At 49.1% G+C, this 17,520-nt stretch overlaps 1 protein-coding gene across 2 annotated transcripts; it reads right to left on the bottom strand.

Annotated features, from left to right (window-relative positions):
• Positions 1–7,912: 7,912 nt before the first annotated feature.
• NQO2 (N-ribosyldihydronicotinamide:quinone dehydrogenase 2) lies at positions 7,913–14,425 on the bottom strand. Of its 2 annotated transcripts, none has more exons than XM_083864226.1 (7): positions 14,371–14,425; positions 13,976–14,028; positions 12,405–12,569; positions 11,421–11,551; positions 10,352–10,465; positions 9,876–9,977; positions 7,913–8,696 (listed from the first exon to the last, which is right to left on the bottom strand). In XM_083864226.1, the coding sequence occupies exons 2-7, from the start codon at positions 13,980–13,982 to the stop codon at positions 8,523–8,525; spliced, it is 693 nt and encodes a 230-aa protein (XP_083720352.1). In that variant the 5' UTR covers positions 13,983–14,028; positions 14,371–14,425; the 3' UTR covers positions 7,913–8,522. The 2 variants fall into 2 exon arrangements, with proteins under 2 accessions (XP_083720352.1, XP_083720351.1); XM_083864225.1 differs by having other exon boundaries at positions 13,976–14,035; positions 14,371–14,418.
• Between the last annotated feature and the right edge of the window lie 3,095 nt (positions 14,426–17,520).

Raw genomic sequence — 17,520 nt, forward strand, 5'->3', positions numbered from 1 at the left:
GCCCGGGGGGCTCTGGGGTTAATTCGGTTCTCGGGGCACCCCAATTGGTGCTGCATGAGGGGGGGCCGTCTGTGCCCCAGCTACCTGGGCACTTCAATCGATGCTGCCCTGCGGGCTCCAGGGTCAATTCAGCTCCCTGAGCACCCCGATCAGTGCTGCACTGGGGGATTCGACGTTAATTCAGCTCCTTGGGCCTCCCGATCGGTGCCACCCGGGGAGCTCTGGGGTTAATTCAGTTCTCGGGGCACCCCAATCATTGCTGCACTTGGGGGCCGTCGGTGCCTCATCTCCCTGGGCACCCAAATCTGTTTCCCCCTGGGGGCTCTGCGGTGCCTCAGTTTCCCGGGCACTTCAATCGGTGCCACCCGGGGGACTCTGGGGTTAAGTCAGCTCCCGGGGCACCCCGGTCGGTGCCTCAGCTCCCGGGGCACTCGATCGGTGCCACACCAGAGGCTCCGCCGTAAATTGAGCTCTCGGGACACGCCGATCGGTGCCCCCCGGGGGGTTCCGTAGGTGCCTCATCTCCAGGGGCACCTGAACGGTGTCCCCCGGGGGGCTCTTGGGGTTAATTCAGTTCTCGGGACACTCTGATCTGTTCCGCCCTGGGAGCTCCATCCCTCGTCATCTCCCGGGGCACTCCAATCGGTGCCGCCCTGAGGTCTCCATCGCCGCCTCAGCTCCCGGGGAGCCCTGATCGGTGCTGCACGGGGAATCCGTCGGTGCCTCATCTCTCGGGGCACCCGATCGGTGCCACTCGGGAGGCTCCGGGGTTAATTCATTTCTCGGGGCACCTCAATCGGTGCTGCATGAGGGGGGGCCGTCTGTGCCCCAGCTACCTGGGCACCCTGATCGGTGCCGCCCGGGGGACTCTGGGGTTAATTCAGTTCTCGGGGCACCCCGATCTGTTCCACCCTGGGGGCTCCATCCCCGCCTCATCTCCCGGGGCACTCGATCGGTGCCACCCGGGGGGCTCCGGGGTTAATCCCGCTCCCGGGGCGCCCCAATCCGTGTCGCTCTTGGGGGGGGGGGGGGGTGCTCCATCCCTGCCTCAGCTCCTTGGGCACTCCGATCGGAGCTGCACGGGGGTCTCGGGCGTTAATTCAGGTCCCGGGCCACCCCCGTCTGTTCCGCCCTGGGGGCTCCGCAGGTGCCTCAGTTCCCGGGGCACCCCCGATCGGTGACCCCTCGGGGGCTCTGGGGTTAATTCATCTCGCGAGGCACCCAAATCTGTTCCGCCCCGGGGGCTCCGTCGGTGCCGACCGGGCGGGGGGTGGTCGGTCCGTCTGTGCCCCAGCTCCCTGAGCACCCCAATCGGTGCTGCCCTGGGGCCTCCGGCATTAATTATTAATTCAGCTCCTGGGGCACCCCGACGGGCGCTGCACGGGGGGTTCCGTCGGTGCCTCAGCTCCAGGGCCACCCCGATCGGTGCCACCCGTGGGGCTCTGGGGTTAATTCAGTTCTCGGGGCACCCCAATCATTGCTGCAAGTGGGAGCCGTCGGTGCCTCGGTTCCCCGGGCACTCCAACTGGTGCCCCCCGGGGGGATCAGTCGGTGCCTCGGCTACCTGAGCACCCCAATCGGTGCCACCCGGGCGGCTCCGGGGTCAATTCAGCTCCCGGGGCACTCGATCGGTGCCACCCGGGCGTTCCGCCGTAAATTCATCTCCCGTAACATCCCGATCACTTCTGCACGGGGTGGGGGGGGGGGGGGCCGTCGATGCCTCAGCTCCCTGGGCACTCCAATCGGTGCCACCGGGGGGCTCCGGGGTCGATTCAGCTCTCTGGGCACCCCGATCGGTGCCTCAGGATGGCTCGGTCGGTGTCTCAGCTCCAGGAGCACTCCAATCGGTGCCACACCGAGGCTCCCTTGGCGCCGCTGGCGGGGCTCCATCGCTGCCTCAGCTCCTTGGGCACCTCGGTCGGTGCTGCATGGGGGGACTGGGGCGGGGGGGGGCGGTTCGTCGGTGCCTCAGTTCCTGAGGTACCCCAATCGGTGCTGCACTGGGGGGACCAGGGGCCGTCGGTGCCCCGGCCATCTGGGCACTCCGATCGGTGTCGCCTGGGGGGCTCTGGGGTTAATTCATCACCCGGGGCACCCAAATCTGTACCGCCCCGGGGGGCTCCGTCGGTGCCTCAGCTCCAGGGACACTCGATTGGTGTCACTCGGGAGCTCCGGCGTTAATTCAGCTCCCGGGCCACCTCGATCTGTTCCGCCCTGGGGGCTCCATCCCCGCCTCATCTCCCGGGGCACTCGATCGGTGCCGCCTGGAGGGTTCCGTCGGTGCCCCAGCTGCCTGTGCACTCCGATCGATGCTGCCCTGGGGGCTCGGGCATTAATTATTAATTCAGCTCCCGGGGCACCGCGACGGGCACTGCACGGGGGGGCGGTCGGTGCCTCAGCTCCAGGGCCACCCCGATCGGTGCCACCCGGGGGGCTCTGGGGTTAATTCGGGTCCCGGGACAGGCACCCCAATCATTGCTGCACGGGGGGGGGGGGGCTGTCGGTGCCTCGGCTCCCGGGGCACCCAAATCTGTTCCGCCCTGAGAGCTCCATCGCTGCCTGAGTTCCCCGGGCACTCAATCGGTGCCAGCCGAGGGGTTCCGCCGTAAATTCATCTCCCGGGACACCCCGATCGGTTCTGCACGGGGGGGCCGCCGGTGCCTCAGCTCCCGGGGCACCCGATCGGTGTCACCCGGGGGGCTCCGGGGTCAATTCAGCTCTCTGGGCACCCCGATCGGTGCCTCAGGATGGCTCGGTCGGTGTCTCAGCTCCAGGAGCACTCCAATCGGTGCCGCACCGAAGGCCCCCTCAGCGCCACCCGCGGGGCTCCATCCCTGCCTCGTCTCTCGGGGCACTCGATCAGTGCCACCCGTGGTTCTCCATCGGTGCCTCAGCTCCCGGGGCACCCGATCGGTGCCACACTCTGCCGGCGGCGCCCGGAGTTTCCTTCGGTGCCCCTGGGCACCCCCATAGCTCTCTGGGCGCTTTGAATCTTGACTACCTGGCGACGTCATTGAGACTGAGAACATCTTTGTAGTTCGAGGCATGTTGGCAATGACTTTTTCCCTGGAAAATTTGGCGCTGGATATGTAGAGGTTTTTTTGTTCAGGTAGGGCCGAGGCAGGAGTTTCTGTTTGTCATCAGAGGCACTGTCACAGGTAACAGTCCTGGGGACAGTTGCAGGGATACATAACCAAAAGAATTGCCATAAACCACCTCGTTCACCCTTCTCTGGATGTCAGGTGTGTAGTTAATACACCTTTTTTTCCATATAGGGCCATCTCTTTGGCATTCTTCTTTGAAAAGCATGGTGATGATGAGTGTCTAATTTCTTTACCATGATCTTTCCCATTCTCGGGAACTTTTGCATTCCCTGTGGTGCTTTAGCGTGGCAATAATAGAAGAGCAGCAGCAGATCAACGTGGCAGGGCAATAGCATCCCACAAATTATGTTTTTAATTTCTCCCTTTGATGGTCAGGAGTGCCATATGTGAGCTCCTAAACCATCCATCTACCCTTATCTGCTCTTCCAGGGGTGGCACTGTCTGCTTTGTGCCTTGTGCTGGCCCACCCATGCATTTTCTGCCTGGAGCAGGGGCTCTTCCCTTCCAGCTTTCTGAAAGGTGTCTCATGGGAAAGACAGGTGGGGTGTGGGTGGCTGTGGGTTTGGAGAGATAGAACAGTTTTGGTGATCACTTTCAAGATGAAGTTTTCTCTCTGAGTATCACTGTAGTTTGAATGCACCAATTTTGTGTCCATCCACAGTGTGAGGTATCTCAAAGAGAGCGTTATTGAACCTACAGAGAGTCTGGGACATTTGTCAGGTAAATAAAGCAAATGCAAATACAGATGTGGTATCTCTAGTCATTGTGCAGTTTTGATCTTTTCCTGCAATCCCAAATATTATAGAAATCTTTTGATAACATTTGACTTGCGAGGGGTTTTTTTTCTTTCTTTCTTTGGTCAGTTGGTTGTCTGGTTTGGTTCTGCTGCTTAGCTTTGCATTGTGTATGGGAAGGTGTGGTATAAAGGCAAGAAGACAGCTGGCTGAACTGATAAGAATTGCTTGGTTAGAAAGGTTTAAGTCTCATTTGGTGGTGACTTGCCAAAAAGCACTAGGCAAAGAAAGAATTCGTCATTTATTTCACAGAATCACAGAATGTGTAGGTTGGAAGAGACTTTCAAGATCATCAAGTCCAACCCAGCCCTAACACCTCAACTAGATCATGGCATTGAGTGCCACATCCAGTCTCTTTTTAAACACATCCGGGGATGGTGACTCCACAACCTCCCTGGGTAGACTATTCCAGTATTCAATCACTCTTTCCGTGAAAAACCTCTTCCTAATATCCAAGCTATATTTCCCTTGGTGCAGCTTAAGACTGTGCCCCCTCGTTCTGCCAGTTGCTGCCTGGAGAAAGAGACCAACCCCCAGCTGGCTACAACCGCCCTTCAGGAAGTTATAGAGAGTGATAACGTCACCTCTGAGTCTCCTTTTCTCCAGGCTAAACAACCCCAGCTCCCTCAGTCGTTCCTCATATGGCTTGTTTTCCAAGCCCCTCACCAGTCTCGTTACCTCCTCTGGACACACTCAAGCATCTCAATATCATTCCTAAACTGAGGGGCCCAGAACTGGACACAGCACTCAAGGTGTGGCCTCACCAGTGCTGAGTACAGGGGAAGAATGACCTCCTTGCTCCTGCTGACCACACCATTCCTGATACAGGCCAGAATGCCACTGGCCCTCTCGGCCACCAGGGCACAGCTGGCTCATGTTCAGCCGGCTGCTGACCAGAACCCCCAGGGCCCTTTCAGCCTGGGCACTGTCCAGCCACACCATCCCTGGTCTATAACCTGGTCTATATTGCAGAGGGATTTTGTGCCCAAACTGCAGGTTTTGACACTTGGACTCATTAAACTTCATCTTGTTAGATTCTGCCCATCCATCCAACCGTTCCAGGTCTCTCTGCAGAGCCCTACTATCTTCCAACAGGTCAACACACACTCCCAGCTTAGTGTCATCAACAAATTTACTAATGAAAGACTTAATACCCTCATCCATGTCATCAATAAAAATATTGAACAGAGCTGGCCCCAGCACAGACCCTTGAGGAACACCACTGGTGACTGTCCCTAGCTGGATGCATCACCGTTCACCACCACTCTCTGGCCCAACCATCCAGCCAGGTCTTAACCCAGCAAAGAGTGCTCCTGTCCAAGCTATGGCCTGACAGCTTTTCCAGGAGTGTGCTGTGGGAGACAGTGCCAAAAGCCTTGCTGAAGTCCACATAGACAACATCCACAGCCTTTCCCGCATCCACCAGGTGGGTCACCTGGTCATAAAAGGAGATCAGGTTGGTCAAACATGACCTACCTCTCCTAAACCCGTGCTGGCTGGGCCTGAGACCCTGGCCATCCTGTAGGTGCTGCTTGATGACACTCAGTATAAACTGTTCAATTATCTTGCCAGGTACTGAGGTCAGACTGGCTGGTCTATATTACTGGGATCCTCCTTCCCACCCTTTTTGTGGATGGCTGTCACATTGGCCAGTTTCCAGTCATCCAGAACCTCACCAGTGAGCCATGACTGATTGTAAATGATGGAGAGTGGCTTTGCAAGCTCATCTGCCAGCTCCCTCATCACCCTGGGATGGATCCCATCTGGGCCCATAGATTTATGAGTGTCCAAGCATCTCAGCTGTTCTCTGACTGCCTCCTCTTGGATAATGGGGGGACCATTCTGTTCCCTGACACCATCAACAAACCCAGGAGGACAGTTGTCCTGTAGGCAAGTTGTCTTCCCACTGAAAACTGAGGCAAAGAAGGCATTAAGCACTTGTAGGCAAGTTGTCTTCCCACTGAAAACTGAGGCAAAGAAGGCATTAAGCACTTCTGCCTTCTCCTCATCTGCAGTTACTAAGTTCCCTCCCTTATCCAATAGAGAGCAAAGGTTGGCCTTACCTTTCCTTTTAACATTAATATATTTGTAGAAACATTTTTTTATTATCCTTTACAGAAGTCATCATTTTAAGTTCAAACTGAGCTTTGGCCTCCCTAATTTTTTTCCTACATGCTCCAGCAGCCCCCTTAAATACTTCCTGAGGGACCTGACCCTCCTTCCAAAGATGATACATCCTCTTTTTATTCCTGAGTTCATCCAAAACCTCTTTGCCTATCCAGGCTGGGTGTTTGCCTTGTCAAATCCTCTTTTGGCACACAGGGACAGTCTGTTCCTGTGCCCTCAAGACCTCTGTTCTGAAGAACACCCAGCTTTCCTGAAACTCCTTTGTTTTTAAGGGCTGCTTCCAAAGGAGCTGTCTGAATAAGTTTTCTACATAGGCTAAAGTCCACTCTCCTGAAGTCCAATGTAAGAGTCCTATTTGTATGTGCTTAGAGGTTGGTGTTGCCAGTTATGACATTCCTTCCTTAAATGAATAGGGAAAATAAACAGATCCAGAAATGCAGTCTGAATTTACAGAGGAATGTCTTAATTCTGATTGTGAACAAGGAAAGGCTATCTTGAAATGGACAAAAAGACTGGTACATTTTAGTGCTTTTCCCAATAATGAATTTATCTGAGCAGAAGTCTTCAATTTTAGCATTAATGAGAATTTAATAAGCCTATTAATTTTATTTTTAGCTTTAACTGAACTTGCATTAATCTCAACCATTCACATACTTTGTACTAAAAATCTCAGCTATCTTATTAAAACTTAGTGCTACCATATGTGTGGGAGCTGGCACGTGTCTGCCAGATAGTGTCAAGCACAGTATCCTCATCATACAGGTCATTTTTCATCTTATAGTTAACCCCACTAAGCTCTGCACTTGATCCAAAACAGTAACGCTGGTTTGACAGTTGCAACTTCTGCTTTCACCTCAATTTCCTTCTTTCTTGAATAGTCTGCTAACTGAACACAGTGAATAATATGATTTCTCTTCTATGCAATTTTAAAATTTGTCCTCAAATTTCTCTTGGCAACTTTAAGTTGTTCTCCTCAAATCTTTTAGGCATGAATCTGCTTTCCCACAACTTAGATGTGTTAACACTTTCTTCCTTATTCCCTTTCACTTTCCTTTTCCTATAACAGAGCTGTTGACCCAAAGCAAATTTCCTGCTTCTACAACCTAAAGACTTTGGCTCACATGCTCCACAGCAGACATCTGTGACAGCTTGGGGCAGCTCTGCTTCCTGGGAAATGTCTCTGCTGGATGTGGCCCTTCACTTCATATGGGAGCAAACAGGAACACATGACCTTTTCCCTGTGATGGCATTTCCCAGTCTGGTGTATCAGCTTACACTGAGCCTCCAGAGTCTGGGCTCAGCATGGTGATTATCCAGTTAGTCCCTAAGGAACTGTAAGGCTGAGGTGTGACAAGACTGCCACAAAGCAGCCATGGCAGATGCACAGAGGTCTATGTGACGTTTCACAGTAACTCAGGAGATGGGTTCTTATTGAGGCCACATTCTTTTGAATATCAAAGTGGAAAGGCAGAAGTGAGGTGAGCTGGTCAAAGTAAGGAATTTCTCTAAGTGAGAAACCCACTCCTTGCAATATGCACAAACAGGGTTAACAAATCTAAAGCACAAAAAAAAAAATCCTGCTACAGTTTCAGGTAAAAATCCTGGCTATTAAGAGCCAGAAAATTTTTTTGTCCCATAGACAGACAGTGCACCTGCAGGTTTTCAGGTTAGTGCTCTGCCTCACCAACTGCTGATACTGGAGATCTCCGAGGAAGCCCATCAGTGCTGAAGCTGGAGAGGAAGCAAACACCCTCCAGATCCAAACACCAACACTGACTGGTGTGAGGGGGCAGGTGACTGACATGACTCCTTTTTCTCTCTACTTTGATTATGGGAAGATGCATACTTTAAAAATGGAAGCTGTAATCTACAAAAGAAGGCAATTCATTAACACACCACTACATTCATGTTTATTTTTCCCTTTTCTGGTATCTGTCATAGCTTGAATATTGCTTTATAGATATCTGAGAAGCTTAAGGCTGCCCATAAGGCTTTCCAGCTCTTTAAGACACTTTGCAATGGTACATCCTTTTGCAACACTACCTATGATCTGGTTTTGTTGCTCCAAGGCACAAGTGTGGAGCTCTCACAACCAATGACAAGCGGCTGTTAAATGACAAGTTGGGTATGGGTAACATATTCCTGGTAAAGCAAAAAAGTGGAAACTGATACAAAAAGTGTTAAACTTGGCCATGTACTGTTTGACAAGCAGCAATGATATAATTTGCCATGAAGTATTACATGTGTTATCAACCACAAGGAGGCAGGATGACACTGTTTATGTGAGCAAGGAGAACTTCACAAAGAGATTTGCACCCATCCTTGAAGGGAATCCCTTGGCAATCAGGGAAGATAAACGCTATGTTGTCAGTTAAACTGCTAGATGTAGCATTCTTCTTAAAATAGATTTGAATTAGGAGATTAGTGTTCAGGTATTTAGCTAGAACATCCAAAAGAATGGAGAAAAAACATCTCTCTGTACTCTTGCATCTGAGCACTACTTGAAATACCACTCAGGAGAGCAGTCTATGGGTTCTTCCTTCCAAAGAGTCTTCAGACGCTGAGTCCAGGCAGTCAGCATCTCCTTCCTCTTCTCCTCAGAGACATTCTCTGGAGCGTAACAGATGTGAGGTTCAAGGACTTTGACACCACAGAAGTGCATGATTCCATGCTGGATGCAAAGCAAAGAAAGAAATGCCTCAGGAAATATTTAGTCTTTTACTTTCATTTGAGGGGCATGGAAGATTCAAATCTGTTCTGTTTCTTTGACCCAATATCAGGACATGGTTCTCTAAACCTGTGCATTTATCAGGAGAAGGAAAATAAATTGCAGAAGTTCCCTGCCTATCCAGGCAGTCACTATTGAAGGCATTCAGCAGAATGGCACACATGATACTGAAAGATAAGGGATAACTTCATTTATTCTGCCCTGTGGAATTTATTTTTAACTACTATTAATCCCACAGGACTGTCCTCTTTGGCAGCTGTACACTGTTTAGTTTGCAAGGATTACAGGTGGCCAAAAGGTCATTGTGCATTTTGAAATTCCTCAGATTGGTCTCTAACTGCAGTGGTCCACATCTACATCTAAGATGGGCTTTTTTTCACCTTTTGCCTCTGGCTTAGCCAAATGTTCCTGTAAGAAGGCTAATGCCGGTGGAATCAGCTCAACTTGCCATTTTCCCTCTGTGTTTCTGAATTCACATTTGTGTTTCACATTTTGGCATGTTGACCTGTGAGCTCTCTGCAGCTGGACAGCTCTACAGGAGTAGGCAGCTGGTAACTTTGGGGAGGAGACGGTGGAATTTTAGCTCATCTGTTCTATTGTATCAGGAAGAAGCTGGCAAAACTTGCCTTACCACTTGTATTTCCCAAACCATGAGAAATACTTCTCTTAAAAGTGTAGCACTTCTCTTAAAAGAGTAGCAATTAGAAGACAAATGCTAACTTTTGTGTGTTGATTGTTACTAACGGGGTAGTGTGTGACTCTCCTTTTGCCCTGCTTCCTACATGACTTGGGAAACTAAGGGGAACAGAAATCTTGCATAGCTGAGCTAAAGGAAGTCCTGTAACAGCAGGGAAACTGAAAAGACTGACAGTGTTAATCTTTCTCTACATTCTGATCTGGAGGAAGAGGGACAAAGTAACTTAAATAACTTTAAAATCAATTGAATTTTAAGGTAGTCCCAGGATTTTAGGTAACAGTTTACAACTTGTAGATCCTTGGAACTGACAACTTCATTATTAATTATTACATTTAATATTAAAAAAAATCAATAGAACAATGGTTAAAAATAGGTGGAATAATAAAAAAAAATGTAAACAACAACAAAATGTTCACATATTATACCTGCATGGGCCACAGAATATAGCGAATATCACCACCGATACCTCCTTTTGAATACATCTCTTGGCCTCCTCCCGTAGTAAAAGAAAACAAGGATAATTTGTCCTAGAATTAGAAAAGTGGTGGTTGATTAACACATGTTTAAAGAAGAGTGCCTGAACAGTTAGAGAGATATTCAGGGAAACCTGGACAGCAAGGATTTCTTGGGGAGAGGGTGACCTCTTCTTTCCCAGACCTTATATGAAGTAGCAGATCTGAGGCAAAGACTGATGTCATACAATTAGACAGTAGACTCTATGTGTTTGGGAAGAGATAGGTTAAAGAATAGGAATTATGTGTCTTGTATGAAGCAGGGCTGATACACTACTTCAACATAGTGTAAAGTGAGAGCATTAAACAACTGCAATGGAAAAGAATGAACAAGAACCATAGAACATGGTGCAAGCCTTGACCTTAACAAAACAATTCCATAAACATACCTGGAGCAAACCACCATCATAAGCCTTTGACAAATCGTAAGCAAAGCCTTGGACCAAGACTCTGTCCATCCAGCCCTTCAGGATCGCAGGCATGTTGAACCAAAACAAGGGAAACTGGGCAAAGAGAAAATTACCTGGTCAGCACAGAGAGTCTGGGCCACCCTTAGCCCTGGTCTGCAGGACAATTCTGTCCTCAGAACGTGCTCAGATCCTGTGCTTGCCTTCTTGCTGCTCTCTGTCAGGAGAGGCAGTAACTATGACTGGCAAAAAGAACTGAAGTGCTTTCTGTTTGAGGTAACCTCAGGGCCAGAGCTGAGCATCTACAGCACATCAACACCATGGTGCATGTGAGGGCTTCCATCCAGATTAAAGGTGGAACAGGATAAAAGTAGGAGGGTGCCATTTAATTCATATTTCAGACTGTACAGAATCATGTTTCCCATGGCTGAAATGCAAAAGAATCTAATATCTGATTAGCAGGATTGACCTGTGGTGATGAGTTCTGATCTGAAAGTGTGCTGACAAATGCCACGGGATCTTAGGAAAGATTTATTTTCAAAACCTGCTGACATTGTGCCATCAAGCCACATCTAAGGCCAACAGGGACACAAAGACATGTGAGGCTACTGCTTCCCTTCATATTTCTTTGGGACTTGTAGACACTGGGGACACAGCTGGCATAGTGGACAATAGACATGGACTATAAAAATCCATTAGCAATTCCCAATAGTGCTTTTGCAACTCAGCAACAAGTGAGAACAGTCTATTTGGGAAAGCCCAATCCCCTGACTTTGCTGGCCACCCCCAGCTCCTTGCCCAGAAAATAATCTCTGCTCAGCTTCCTGCCCACCTGCCTGACAGCCATGGTCACATATGTCTTTGTGCATCCATCAGGAAGTTTGGCCCAGTGCTGGGGAGTTCCTGAGGTTGCTGTTCCAACCTGCATCATTGTTACTGGATGGGCTGTAATAATGGCCCAGGTAATTGTATTACTGATCTGTAGTTTTTACTGTACCATAACCTAGAGATAAAGTGAACATCACAACTGAATTCTGTCTAAAATAAGGACCTGAAAAATCAGCAGGTCTGCTTCCTGCACCTTCTTCTGCTCTTCAACCAGGTCTTTGGACAAACCTCCTCTCTTGTAAGCCTCCCAGGTCTCCACACCGTAATTGAACGCTTCTGGGTTGTGCAGGTGACCTGTGGGTAGAAGTGAACAGTCATTCCTTGCCCCCCGTCCAGGATCAGTGCCAGATAAGGGTTGAGTGCAGGTTGCCATTCACAGTTCTAAACTGAGTTACTGCTTTCCATTTCTCCTACTTTCTTGTCTTTGTTGGATATTCAGCATCATCCCAGCTGACGGTGACTTGATTTTAACATGGAGAGGAATGTAGGATCTCAGAGTTCTAAACCTTCACCTTCCTGAAGCAACCAGGAAGTTCAATATGAGGAGATAAACTTGCCTCAGGACTCTGGGGATGCAGGTGGAAGATTTAAGAGAGTGTTGTTAATTGTTCTGCCTCTGCCTTACTGAGGCCATCATGCACTTGTTAACACCATGGAGCTGCTTTCCAGCCTCCAGAATTGGGAAATTGACCAAGGGCTGGGGAACCAGTATTGGCCAGCTCTGACTCCACTGCAGATCATCAGTCTCTAGCAGAAGACAGGGGCAGTTGTAGCCTTGTGAACTAAACTGTAGCAAGTGCCAGAATGTTATCCAAGGCATTTCCTCCCAGGAGAAATGGACTTTGGAGACTGATTATGGGCATGTGCTAATGTGTTTTTCTTGTCAGTAATCTCAGTGTGATACAAAGTTCATGTCCAGGACTGGACATGTCTGGTCATGAATAGGTTTCTTATTAATGAAATGAGTTTCTTATGAATCTCTTGCTGACCTGAGGGCTGGATCACCTCTTCTATCAAGACAGGCTGAGAGCTGGGGTTGTTCAGCATGGGGAAGGTTTCAGGGGGACTTTATTCAGACTTCTGATACCTGTCAGGGGGGATTACAAGTCTCTGGTTTGTGAAAAAGGTATATTTTAGCTGGTCTCACCAACAATGTCATTTCTTGTTGCCCTGGGCTCAAACTGCATGGCGTATAAATCCGACACGGTGACACTGCAGCCCTGCTTGGTCAGCTCCTCCACAGCAATCTTCAACAGAGATCCATTGAAGGACTTGGGCTCTTGATGCGCATAGACTATCAGCACCTTTTTCCCTGGAGGCAGAAAGAAAACTAGGAGACCATTTGGAATGTAGGAGGCAGATGCAGAACAGTTTGTAGAGTTGGGGCTTGTTCCTCACTGTTTCTGTAGTGTCTTTTCCTGAGGGCACAAAGCCAGTGGCAGCAGAGTGGCAGTGGCAGCATTTGACTCCTGCTCAGCATCAGTGAGTGACTCCTGAGGCACTGATTGCTGCGTGTGCCCTGCCGAGCAATTCTGTGCTGCACTGGGCTCTCCTAGGAGGAGCTCAGTGGTCAGAGGGGGTGTTGCACAGCACGTCACACTGGCCTACATCAGCACAATGTAGCCCCTTCTCTTGAGACAACATTTCTGTTGGTTTGATTCCTCTACTACCCAAAAAACCGTGCAAACTTAGATTGCCCCAAAGTGTCAGGGAAACAACTTCTGCGAGGTCAGAACACCTTCCTACTTTTGTGGGGGATCCCATTATGATCATTTCATTTCAGTGCTGTGCAAATTACAACACTGGAATAGACATTTAAGATGCTCCTGTCCCACTTCAGCACCATCACAGTGACTTCTGTGGAGAGCAACGGGATTTTTTTTCTCAGAGGTTAGATTGTCATGTGTATCTCAAACTGCTTTCAAAGTGGATTCAAGGTAAGGTGAGTAGCCAAACAGGTGTGCAGGAATGGAACACCTTAGAAGTGTGTAACAAGACTCTGCTCAAAGAGCTCCATGGTGTGCTCAAAGTTTTATTGAGCACAGGCCCTACAATTTTGATAATTCTCTTCAAAATCATTTATCAGTGAAAACAAAGGCAAGATTTTGTATGAGGTTGTAGTTCATAGATAACCAGAAAGGCAAATTTACAGGGACTATTGAAAATGACAGGGTCTGCAAAACATGCAGCTCTTGCTTCCTGGCTGCCAGCACAAAAACTCAGGTGTGTCCTGAACTCAGTTTCTCTGTGGCAGAGCTTCTGGATGGGGGTACATAGTGCCTGTGAAACAAGAGCTATGCAAAAAAGACTATTAACACTTGCAGGTCAAATGCTATCATAAATTCAATGTCTGTATAAACTCTTTAAATCCCAGCTCCATCCCTTACTCTGGAATTCCAGGAGCAGTTATGACTTTGCTGTTCCTCCCACATCTCAACAAATGGAGCTCAGCGACTGGACCTATCACATGCTCCAAAAGGTGCTAAGATTTGATTCTGCAAAAATGCTGATTTGTTTCCATTTCGGTGGAGCTGGGGCCACTTGGGCACAGTGTTTGGAGAGACTGGAGTTTTCCAAGGCATCACTTACTGAGGTAATTTCAGTCGTTTGGAAAGTAAGACCTCAGTGTCCCAACTAAACACGGCAGAGGGGCCCATCCCTGAGGTGCCCAGCGCCCACCCGGGATCCAGCAGCGTTTTCACCCTCATTTGCTCTTACCTGCCATTGTTGGGGAGCGCTGGGGAGCTTCTCTCTTGATAATCTGGTACTGCCTGGGAACTCAAGGGAGAGATTTGCTGGTGAGAAACATCAGGAAGAGGAGCGAGGAGAACGGCTGTTTCAGTGGGAATTGCCGCGGTGCGGAGCGCTCAGGCACAGGCGGCGCTGGCCAAGCGCGACCCGCCCCAGCAGGAGGGACGCCCCGGCGCTCGGCCCGGGCCCTGGAGGAGGAATTCTGGAATTCTCCGGCCCCGCACAGGCGCTTGGCGGCCTCGGCTCGGCCGCCTGGGCCCGGGCCTGGATCGCGCCGCTCCCGGTCCTGTTCCGCTCTCTGGAAAGCGGCTTGGGAACAGCCCCCGGCGCCCCGGGCCCAGCGCCCGCCGGGCTGCCCTTACCTGCCCCGCGGTGTCCGGAGCGCGTCTGCGGCGGGGCTGGAGCGGCCCTTCCCGGCGGGGCTGGAGCGGCCCTTCCCGGCGGGGCTGGAGCGGCCCTTCCCGGCGGGGCTGGAGCGGCCCTTCCCGGCGGGGCTGGAGCGGCCCTTCCCGGCGGCCCCGCTGCCCGCCCCGGGCCTGGGGCAGAGCCAGCGCGGGGCGGGACCGGGATCGGGATCGGGATCGGGATCGGGATCGGGATCGGGATCGGGATCGGGATCGGGATCGGCGCCGCCCGCTCCTCCGGCCCCGCTCGAGGGCGCGCCCGCCGCTGTGACAGCGTGTGACACCGACACCAGCTCTGCGTGTGTGTCTGTTCTGGGTCTCTGCTCTTCTCCGCGTACAGAGCTCGTTCTTCATTTCTCCCAGCAACGCAGTGTGTGAGCTCCTAAACCCTCCATCTACCCTTATCTGCTCTTCCAGGGGTGGCACTGTCTGCTTTGTGCCCTGTGCTGGCCCACCCATGCACCTTCTGTCTGGAGCAGGGGCTCTTCCCTTCCAGCTTTCTGAAAGGTGTCTCATGGGAACGACAGGTGGGGTGTGGGTGGCTGTGGGTTTGGAGAGACTGGACAGCTTTGGTGGTCACTTTCAAGATGAAGTTTTCTCTGAGTTTAAAACTGCCTTACGCTGGACAAACTGAATAAACATCTTCATTCTGAGACCTTGGGGGGAAAAAGGGAAAAAAAAAAAAAAAAGAACCCCCCCCCCCAAAACCCCCAAAACCAAGAAACAAAAAGCCACCAACCAAAAACAAAACCAAACAAACAAACAAACCCCCCCCAAAAAAAACCCAAAAAAAACCCACAAAAAAAAAAAACCCACGAAAAAAAAAAAAAAAAAACCACAAACAAAACAACAACAACAACAAAGAAAACCAACCCAAAACCCCCAACATTCTGAATGCAATCATTTGCCCTGGGGAAAAAAAAATAATAATAAAAAAATAGTGGAACTAGAGGAACTGATGCAGGACCAGCACATTATTGTTTCCCACCCATTCTGGATCAGCTGGTATTGAGACAGAACAGGAATTTAGTGCTCTGACAGCTCCTGATGCAAGGGCTGATCACACCTACTGTAAAGAGGAGCCTCGATACCAAATGCTGAATTGCCACACTGAGTATCACTGTAGTTTGAATGTAGCAATTCAGCAATTTTGTGTCCATCCACAGTGTGAAGTATCTCAAGGAGAGCGTTATTGATCCTGTAGTCCCAAGAATCTGGGACTTTTGTCAGGTAAATAAAGCAAATGCAAATACAAATGTGGTATCTCTGGTAGGCCAATTGTGCAGTTTTGATCTTCTCCTGCAACCCCAAACATTACAGGAGGCTTTTGATAACATTTGACTTCCGATCTTTCTTTTGGTTTGGTTTTTCTAATTTTGAGCTTTGCATTATTTATGGGCTGAAGGCAGGAAGAGACATGACTAAATTTATAAGAATTGCTTGGTTTGAAAGGTTTAAGTCTCATTCAGTGTGGTTTTGCCAGCATGTACTAGGCAAAGAAAGAGAGATATTGGCATCTATTTGCATGTGTTTAGAGGTCACACCTTTGACATGTGGCTGGGTTTTTTTTGTTTTTTTTTTGTTTTTTTTTTTTTGTTTTTTTTTTTTTTTTTTTGCCAGGAGGATGAAAATTACTGTGTGTGAAATTTGCAGGTTTCATTGCACCATTGGAAAAATTATAGGGACTGATGAATAAAAAGCATCGAGTCTCCACAGTTCTAGATCAAGGCTACCTGGAATGGTTACCTCGTTCCTTAATATTAATTAAAAATCCAATCACAGTAAGCTTGTGCTGTAATGGGAGGTGACTTTTTATCTGTTTTCGTGGTATTAACTTTAAGGGCTGTATAGTAGTAGTAAGCTTTGCCAACAAAGGTTTAATTTTTAAGTCACCTTCCTCTCCCCCTGTAGCCAGATATCTCTTTAGAGACTCTTCTCTCTCCATTTCTCTGATGAATTGCAAGTTCTGTAGGGACCTAAGAATAATCATTCTCTGTCTGTCCCTGGCTTAACACTCTGCCTGGCCCAGCAAGGATGAGTGTTCTCTCATACAGGAGGTTTTCAACTCTGGAGATGACTCAGTGCAGGAATGTTAATTCTGGGCTCTATACTCTGTCCAAAACTCTGGGGAGGGGGATCATCAGTGGGCAAAACTCTAAGGAGAAACTTGTCTATAATCTTTTTGTAATCTACGTTTTAATCTGAAAGTAAAGCATTATCTGGTCTGATTGAGCCCCCTGCTGTCCAACAGTCATGAAGATATTGTGCTGTAGAGCTGATGTCAGAGAAAGAAGCTGTGATCTTGGCTAGTTTTGTATCTGTGCACCAAAACTCATACAGTATTTCTCTGAGCCCCCAGAGGGCTGAGGTGGGAGAAACTGCAGCAACCAACAGAGTTGATGCTTGTGGAGAAGGGCTGCATCCTCCTGGGCAGTGTGAATGCAGAATGGGAGGCTCCAAGGGCCTTGGGAACCACTGTGGTTGGTGACTGACTGCAGCCACAAATTTTCACTGCACTTTAGTTCAAAAGACCACTACCTGACATTTCCCATAGATGCTGAGCTGTGGCCTAGCAGCAGATGGCATAAACACAAGCATGTATGCATAGAATACATTGAGAGGATTCATTTTCTCTTGGGTTCTTACTGAATTCCAGTGAAAAAACACCTTTTCTCTGTATGTCTCACTGGGGTACAAGTGTATTTGCAGTTTTGACAATGTGTTATGTGGACAAGCTGGTTAGGCCTTGGTTTATTCTCTCTGTTGTATGTCAACAAAATGCTTTCTCATTTCATCAAAGACAGTTCAGAAAGAGCTATGGGGTATTTTGGCTCCACAGTCCTAGGGAAGAAGCTGGTCTTTTATCTCCTTCTTGAGTTTTTCAAACATATCCAAATTCCCTTGTATTCAAGCTGCATGAAATGGAGCATTTTAATACTCTTAGAATCATGAGTGACAATCCAGCACTAACTTGAGTATAGCATCAGCTTAAATTCTTTCATCTCTTCTGTAGAATATAACCTCTTTAGACTTTAAGGTATCTAATAACAGTAGGATTTTTCAAGAAAAAAAAGAAGTAGTACTTGTATTGTGCATGGTATTAATTAT

Source organism: Zosterops lateralis (assembly GCF_965231275.1).
Source record: "Zosterops lateralis genome assembly, chromosome: 1".
Classification (NCBI taxonomy): Eukaryota; Metazoa; Chordata; class Aves; order Passeriformes; family Zosteropidae; genus Zosterops; species Zosterops lateralis.

What these genes read in the sequence shown, in the direction of transcription:
- NQO2 (XM_083864226.1), bottom strand. An exon ending in AACAAGAAATGACATTGTTG is followed by an intron (nt 11,552 to 12,404) that starts GTGAGACCAGCT and finishes TTCTACCCACAG; the next exon opens with GTCACCTGCACAACCCAGAA. An exon ending in ATGATGGTGGTTTGCTCCAG is followed by an intron (nt 9,978 to 10,351) that starts GTATGTTTATGG and finishes TTCTAATTCTAG; the next exon opens with GACAAATTATCCTTGTTTTC.